Genomic DNA, 9055 nt, shown 5'->3' on the forward strand with positions numbered 1-9055 from the left:
TATAACAAGGTTGGGTGGTATGGCTTAATCGTTGCATGCAACTCAACAAACTGTTGACACTGTTGGAACCGGGCATCTGAGGGCAGCTTGACAGCTGTATAAATCACCGACCAAGAACCCACCTATGAGCCCGAGCGGACGGAGACTAAGATCCTATTAAAATCCTGAGCATTCCGGCAGATTGGACAATTTAGAATAAAACCCGCGTGAGCCTCTTATGGACGTAGCTCCTCATCTCCAGTGTCCACAGGGGATGACGGAAGACATTCCGTTTGGTTAACATTACACTAAAGCCCGCCATAGAGCATTGCACCTGCTAGTCTTTCAGGTAGAAATGGTATTGTTTCTGCCGAAGCCTCTCAGGCTCTGCGGCATCTCCGGTGACGGCAAAAGAAGATGTATAATTATGGTATAAGCAGCAGACTCAGAAGTGTATATTATGTATAATTATTCCCTGCGTTGTTTACAGAGAGACTGCAGTCTGCTTTAACCCCTGCTGAAGCGGTACATTGTGGGAAAGCCAGAAGGAGCGGTTGATAGAGAACCGGTTATCTATGACAGCCAAGGCTGTTGTCTGGCTTGCCTGGTGGTCTACGTTGGGTGGGTATGTTCTGAGGGCAACGCTGGACAGATTCCAGGGTTAGTTTTAGAAGAGCTCCTACTATAGGGCTCTCTGGTGGAAGGTTGGGACCATAGGTGGGTCGTGGGTTGCTCAGGTCCTGGAGAAACTGGACACGTTGCTGGTTCCTCAGACTGATGGTGTGTGTGGTCCTTCAAGTTCTGGGGCAGGTAGGTGTCATGTTACAGAGAGAGAGGGGTGATAATATCAATGGATGAGAAGCTTGTGGTTGGTAGAGAACACATTTGTTAGCACGCATAGCACCGAGATGGTTGGTGTTTCTTCTGACGATCTGTAACTATATGTTCCAGCATGGCTTGACGGCTATGTATTAGACCAGTAAGTCCAAAATGTATATTATGTGAAGGTGCAGAAGTATAACAAGAGATGACTGGACCTGATATTTTCATTATATGGCCTCTGGTTGGCCAACTTCCACCATTAGGCCAAGTTTGCACCACATCCAGATCACCTCCAGACCAGACCAGATTGTTCCCGGGCCCAAAATGCACCCTAATGTATCCCTATGCTATCTCTGGCCTCTGTTCACACCAGCGCAGTCTGTTCCAGACCAGACCAGAAAAATACTGCTTGTCTCATTTTTTCTGGCCTGTAATGCACTGGAACTGCGGGCAGGTTCACACCATATCCAGTCCGGAAAATGGTGTGAACCTGCCCTAAACATGTTTTTAGGTCTTGGGAATGGTTGGGACCCCTGCCAAGATTTGTTTTTTTCACTGTGTGTTTCCTGTCAGAGGATTTTCCTGTACTTCCTGTTCCAGAGACACAATGGGGGAGTAAGTGGGCAATCCCCTCACTGGAACAGGGGTACCTACCAGAAGATTGTCCTTCACCTTCTGGTCTACTAAAATTGTGGTTTCCCTTCACCTTCTGTACCAAGACAATGGACAACAGGACCATTCCACAGAGAAGGAGAATCTTTCCAGAGGGGACTCAGACAGCAACACTTATTCATTCTACCCCCACTTACCTCCATCTGTCCCCCCCGGAAAAAAACAAGCCCCCTAAAAATTTGGCTTTGCTTACACTTTAAATGTCAGTGCCACACCTAGATTTCTTTTTTGCATGGCTGATAACCAGTTGAATCATTTGATGTCTCCTTACATCCTTGAGGAACTGTCAGTGTCAAGATATCTCCACTAGAATGCCCAGCTGACCCATCAGCCTTGCCCACCACAAAGCCACATGATGCCTTAACCCTCCTCCAACAGGTTCTTCATAACTGCACAAGCCCCTATCTAGTATCTAATGATGGACCTGGTTAGATCTCAGGAAGTACCCAGTCAACACTCTGATTGCGATGGTCAGCTTTCAACCTTCACCATCTGATGGCCATTACTGACCACTGCAGCTCAGATCTCTGCTGTGCACACCTGACCACATTAGTGGATTTCGAAAAGCGAGCTCAGAACCCCAAGCCTACGTCGGATCAATAGGTTTGTCTGCTCCGGATAGAGGTCTCTGACTCTTGGCGTGTCCTGCCTTGGATTGTCCCTATGAATTGTTTGCACTGTCCATTGGGTTGTCACATCTGCCGTTGTCAGTCATTGCTCGGTCTGGAACCTGGATTCTGTTTGCTTGTGTCTGACCTGGCCATCAGTCTACTGACTGATTCTTGTGTCTGAGGACCACTCTGCATCCGCCTTGCATGTTGCCTGGCAACACCGAGAGTCTACCAAACCCTATAAAACTGCTCCCCCTAAACCAGACATCTAGAATATTTAGATGTAACCCTTGGGAGGGGGGGCAGGTGTGCTCCATCTCCCCCAACACTAGGAGCAATAACTGCTGCAATAATTCATTTTAGTAATTCTTTCTCATGTGAATAAGTGTTATAGGCGAGAGAACCTCATATGTAATTGTGTTATCTGTGTGCTGCTTCCTCTTAGCCCTGCGAATGTAACTATTGCTCGATCAAGCTCGTTCTTCCCGTTCTGCGGACAATTACGTTTCACTTGCCTCCGGTATTCTTAAATACAGCAAATTCCATCTGATTATTATATTACTCGCTACCATCTGTGCTGGCGGGCTAATCAATGAAGCTAATATCTTACTTCCTCCTGCTGAGCCTACACACTGGCGCTTGTCATGTATGCCCTAGCTCCGAGAACCGGATGCAATCCTGAGACATAAGACCAAGCGGGTATTTTTATACCAGGGAAAGGCATCTTAGAGGACATCTAATTAAAGGTGGACCTGCTCTCAGATGTTAACATGAAATTCACCGTCTTGCTGCGAGGGATGAGTGAAGGATAATGGAAGAGTTGGAGAAAAGGCTGCTCGAGACTCCCTCCAGTACTACATGTCCAAGGCCTCAGCAGGGCCAGATTAACAAGGGGGCTACTGAAGCACCTGGCCGGCCTGGATCGCCTTGGTATACCCAAAGGCAATCTGGGCCAGCTGGACTGAACACAATCAAGGGCTGCGAGGAGCGAGTGGCCGCCTAATAAGAGAGCCGCTCGACCGACAGCAACAGGCCTATGATGCTCTTGATCTGTCCCTGGCAGGGCCGGATTAACATAGAGGCTACTGGAGAGCCAAGTCCAGGCCCACAACTGGAAATAGGCCCAGCTGGCCTGGATCGCCTTGGTATGCCCAATGGTAATTGGGACCAGCCGGACTGAACACAATCAGGCAGGTCTTATTAGGTGGCTGCGAGGGGCCGCCTAATAAGAGAGCCACCCGACTGACAGCACCAGGCCTATGATGCTCTAAATCTTGCCCTGGCAGAGCTGGAATAACATAAAGGCTACTAGCGTGCCAGCTCCAGGCCCATCACTGAAAATAGGCCCACTTGGCCTGGAGCGCCATGGCATGCCCGATGGCAATCTGGGCCAGCCGGACTGAACACAATCAGGCAGGTCATATTAGTTGGCTGTGAGGAGCGAGTGTTAATCTGGCCCTGGCAGGGGCGGATTAACATAGGGGCTACTGGCACGCGTGCGCCAGGCCCACCATTGAAAATATGCCCACTTGGCCTTGATCGCCTTGGAACGCCCGATAGCAATCTGGGCCTTTCGGTCTTATTAGGTGGCTGCGAGGAGTGAGTGGCCGCCTAATTAGAGAGCCACCCGACCGACAGCACCAGGCCTATGATGCTCTTAATCTGGCCCTGGAAGGGCCGGACTAACATCGGGGCTACTGGAGCGCCAGCTCCAGGCCCACCACTGAAAATAGGCCCAGCTGGCCTTATCGCCTTGGTATGCCCAATGGCAATGGGCCAGCCGGACTGAACACAATCAGGCAAATATTAGGTGGCTGCAAGGAGCGAGTGTTAATCTGGCTCCGGCAGGGCCAGGTTAACATAGGGGGCGTGCTCCAGGCCCACCATTGAAAATAGGCCCACTTGGCCTGGATCGCCTTGGTATGGCCGATGGCAATCTGGGCCAGCCGGACTGAACACAATCATATTAGGCGGGTGCGAGGAACGAGCGGCCACCTAATTGGAGAGCACCAGGCCTATGATGCTCTTTTAATCTGGCCCTGTGCCTCAGCATATGGGTCAAAAATCTTCAAGGGGAAGATCGGGGGTTTAAAAAAGTTGACCGTCCTTAAAGCAGAAATCACAAGACCAAACCTGCACCCCTGTGGTCAGCACTGATGGGAGCTTAGAGCAGCATTTTCACCCTTCCATTTACTTTTATGTATTCATCTCAGCTCACGCCTTGGCTCTACGTTACCATTTGTCTAATGAACCCTATTGAAATGCCGGGTTCCATCAGAGGTCAATCGAAAAGAACCATTTAATGAGCTTCGCCTGGTTTTTGGTTTGCTGGGAACGGTGAAAGCAAAACCACAAATGAAAAAGAAAACACACACACGCGCGGTTTTTGATGTTACTGATTTTTTGGTTTTCTTATCAGTTGCACATTGCGGGAAGAAGATCACAGTAGACAAACATTTAAGACCTTACGAGTGATGCTGGAGTTTTTTTTGCCTTGGGTTCTTTGACCAGCGGGCGACCACATTTTTATTTTATTTGACATGACATCAAAATGTTGGGCCGATATCGAAATGTCCAAGAATCAAAGTCCACATTTTTATTTTTTTTTGCCCACTTTGGAGACGACGGGACGTGAGATGAGATCGGTTGAGGAGACATCACTTCTCGAATGTGAGTTGACATGCTACTGTGATTGGCAACTTTCCCTCATCTGTTACACATCAATAATTGCCAACAAGACCGGAGTACGGTGGAATCCGAAGCGTCGGTTATTTCCGCGTCCTGTGTTGGCGACAGATCGGTAGATTCGGTTGGCTTTTTTTTTTCCAAATGATTGGACTCGTGGAATCAAGTCCTCAACCTGCACTCGGTGACTGTTGAGCGTTTGGACGAGAGTTGCAGGTTAGTAGGAACTCTAAACTATCGTCAATGGATGACCAGAAAAAGGTCTTGAAAACATTTTTGTTTTTCTTTCGGGCCTGCTTGAACCAAGCAATTTTTTGGGATAAAAAGTCTATTTTGATAATCTTAAGACTTTACGGAGATAAAAAAAAAAAAAAGGTTTCCGGTTGACCAGAAAAATCTTCTCTGGTTCTCGCGGGGCTTTTGAAGAAAGGCATCTCATTGGATGTCCTTTGTCTACAGCCCCAGGATCCCAAATTTTCGGTGGGTTTTTTTTGTGTGTTTTTTTAAAGGGTGTTGACGATCGGTGTTAAGAGGTTTAAAGATTTAAATTAAGAATCAAGAATTCATATAAAAATATGTTGGTACTAAAGTCAGACTTTGACATTTGAATATATAAACTAGTTAGATGCTAACGACTTTATCGATGACCGTTTAGTCATCGTCATCATCATCATCGTCATCATCGTCGTCATCATCATCGTCGTCATCATCGTCATCATCATCATCGTCGTCATCATCATCGTCGTCATCATCATCGTCGTCATCATCATCGTCGTCATCGTCATCATCATCGTCGTCATCATCTTCAGTGTTGATATCACCGTCAAGAACATCTTCAATCCAGTCTTCCAGTTCGTCCACAGTAGGCAGGTCCTCTTCATCATCCATGTCCATCCAAACACTATCAGCCTGCGGGAGGAACAAAGGATTCTGTTAGCTTTCAAAAAGTTGAGTAGTTTTCTGAACACCCTCTTAAAGCCGAACTCTAGGAATCCTTTTTCGTGTGTCCACATCACTGCCGAGGTGACATGGACCCTTCCTGTTAGCTGTCCATAGTCAGAGTGCTCTAAGGGTTATTTTATGAACTAGATCTTTACATAGGAGTTGGCGGGATTCTTGGCCAAGAGTTGGGTCTTCACTAGCCAAGAATCCCACCAGTTGGGTCTCCACTGGTTTAGGGCATCCTTTCTGCAGGACTCTGCAGGCCTCCCATGTGACAATGTTGACATCTTGGACTGAGTCACCCGCTCCCCATACCCTGAAGTACCAGGTATATTCACTGCTGAGGTGACATGGACACTTCCTATCAGCTGTCCAACGTCAGGGTCCTCTAAGGCTGTTTTCTGAACTAGATCTTTCCATAGGGGTTGGCGGGATTCTTGGCCAAGAGTTGGATCTCCATTGGCCAAGAATCCCACCAGTTGGGTCTCCACTGGCTTAGGGCATCCTTTCTCCCGGCCTCCCATGTGACAATGTTGACATCTTGGAGTGAGTCATGGGAGCAAGGGGTCTGAGTCACATGCTCCCCATACCCTGAAGTACCAGGTCTATTCACTGCTGAGGTGACATGGACCCTTCCTATTAGCTGTCCATAGTCAGGGTCCTCTAAGGTTGTTTTCTGAACTAGATATTTCCATAGGAGTTGGCGGGATTCTTGGCCAAGAGTTGGGTTTTATTTGGCCAATTTTTGGGATAAAAAGTCTATTTTGATAATCTTAAGACTTTACGGAGATAAAAAAAAAAAAAAGGTTTCCGGTTGACCAGAAAAATCTTCTCTGGTTCTCGCGGGGCTTTTGAAGAAAGGCATCTCATTGGATGTCCTTTGTCTACAGCCCCAGGATCCCAAATTTTCGGTGGGTTTTTTTTGTGTGTTTTTTTAAAGGGTGTTGACGATCGGTGTTAAGAGGTTTAAAGATTTAAATTAAGAATCAAGAATTCATATAAAAATATGTTGGTACTAAAGTCAGACTTTGACATTTGAATATATAAACTAGTTAGATGCTAACGACTTTATCGATGACCGTTTAGTCATCGTCATCATCATCATCGTCATCATCGTCGTCATCATCATCGTCGTCATCATCGTCATCATCATCATCGTCGTCATCATCATCGTCGTCATCATCATCGTCGTCATCATCATCGTCGTCATCGTCATCATCATCGTCGTCATCATCTTCAGTGTTGATATCACCGTCAAGAACATCTTCAATCCAGTCTTCCAGTTCGTCCACAGTAGGCAGGTCCTCTTCATCATCCATGTCCATCCAAACACTATCAGCCTGCGGGAGGAACAAAGGATTCTGTTAGCTTTCAAAAAGTTGAGTAGTTTTCTGAACACCCTCTTAAAGCCGAACTCTAGGAATCCTTTTTCGTGTGTCCACATCACTGCCGAGGTGACATGGACCCTTCCTGTTAGCTGTCCATAGTCAGAGTGCTCTAAGGGTTATTTTATGAACTAGATCTTTACATAGGAGTTGGCGGGATTCTTGGCCAAGAGTTGGGTCTTCACTAGCCAAGAATCCCACCAGTTGGGTCTCCACTGGTTTAGGGCATCCTTTCTGCAGGACTCTGCAGGCCTCCCATGTGACAATGTTGACATCTTGGACTGAGTCACCCGCTCCCCATACCCTGAAGTACCAGGTATATTCACTGCTGAGGTGACATGGACACTTCCTATCAGCTGTCCAACGTCAGGGTCCTCTAAGGCTGTTTTCTGAACTAGATCTTTCCATAGGGGTTGGCGGGATTCTTGGCCAAGAGTTGGATCTCCATTGGCCAAGAATCCCACCAGTTGGGTCTCCACTGGCTTAGGGCATCCTTTCTCCCGGCCTCCCATGTGACAATGTTGACATCTTGGAGTGAGTCATGGGAGCAAGGGGTCTGAGTCACATGCTCCCCATACCCTGAAGTACCAGGTCTATTCACTGCTGAGGTGACATGGACCCTTCCTATTAGCTGTCCATAGTCAGGGTCCTCTAAGGTTGTTTTCTGAACTAGATCTTTCCATAGGGGTTGGTGGGATTCTTGGCCAAGAGTTAGGTCTCCACTGGCCAAGAATCCCTGCAGTTGGGTCTCCACTGGTTTAGGGCATCCTTTCTGCAGGACTCTCTCCTGGCCTCCCATGTGACAATGTTGACATCTTGGACTGAGTGAATGGAGCAAGGGGTCTGAGTCACATGCTCCACATACCCTGAAGTATCAGGTCTATTTACTGCTGAGGTGACATGGACCCTTCCTATTAGCTGTCCATAGTCAGGGTCCTCTAAGGTTGTTTTCTGAACTAGATCTTTCCATAGGGGTTGGTGGGATTCTTGGCCAAGAGTTAGGTCTCCACTGGCCAAGAATCCCTGCAGTTGGGTCTCCACTGGTTTAGGGCATCCTTTCTGCAGGACTCTCTCCCGACCTCCCATGTGACAATATTGACATCTTGGACTGAGTCATGGGAGCAAGGGGTCTGAGTCACATGCTCCCCATACCCTGAAGTACCAAGTCAATTCCTGACATGTCAAAATATACAGCAACAGAAGGGTAACCAGTCCCGGGACAAGGTCCTGCAGTACCCAAGGAGAAAAGGCCACAGTGCACCCAATAGTTGTGAGCTACCTCAGCATTATAGGTTGTACGTTCAGCTCCCCCACCCTGCTGAAGCCCTCAAGTCTTCTTTGGCCAAGATTCCCGCCAGTTGGGTCTCCACTGGTTTACGGCATCCTTTCTGCAGGACTCTCTCAGGCCTCCCATGTGGCAATGTCTCCAGCCCTCCCAGGGCCGGGCCTCCCCCTCGGCCCCGGCCCTGAGTGTTACACCAACGACCTACGTAGCATGCTGCACTTTCATATATTTGCTGCTAGGTCTACTTTCAGCATTTCCTATCCTAAACAGGCCGAAATTAGAGCTACGTGCACACAGCTGAGGCCTGACTCTTAAATGGCACAGCTGTCTCTTCTTCAGATTATGGCCGATCCCCAGCACGGCGCAGAGTCGCGCCACAATTCAGAGAAGACACGAGGCAGCGGGAGCCTGAGCCGTAATTATTCTCCGGTGAAAGAACACAATGGCGCTCGGGGATGAAAGGCCACCGAATGGAAAAGGATAATGGCAGGTGCAACAAAGGAAAATTGAGGAAGCTTTCATCAGGCACATGTAGGGGGGGAGCACAAAACCCGCCAAAAAATGTTCCGTCTCCGAGCGGAGGAGAATGAAAGACGCAAAGATGGCTCTGACTGCTTAAAAGGCCGTACGGTAGAACTTGGGAAGAGTGGGGGGATGGTGGGACGATTGTCATA

At 48.1% G+C, this 9055-nt stretch overlaps 1 protein-coding gene across 1 annotated transcript in view; it reads right to left on the reverse strand.

Annotated features, from left to right (window-relative positions):
• Nucleotides 1–5261: 5261 nt before the first annotated feature.
• The window catches only part of CASQ1 (calsequestrin 1), a 49212-nt gene continuing 45418 nt past the window's right edge, over nt 5262–9055 (reverse strand). The window contains 2 exon segments of the mRNA XM_018573062.1: nt 5262–5678; nt 6779–7051. Of these exon segments, the coding sequence (XP_018428564.1) occupies nt 5421–5678; nt 6779–7051 (531 nt within the window). The 3' untranslated portion in view covers nt 5262–5420.

This window comes from Nanorana parkeri, unplaced genomic scaffold (assembly GCF_000935625.1).
Source record: "Nanorana parkeri isolate BGI_ZX_2015 unplaced genomic scaffold, ASM93562v1 scaffold2219, whole genome shotgun sequence".
Taxonomy (NCBI): domain Eukaryota; kingdom Metazoa; phylum Chordata; class Amphibia; order Anura; family Dicroglossidae; genus Nanorana; species Nanorana parkeri.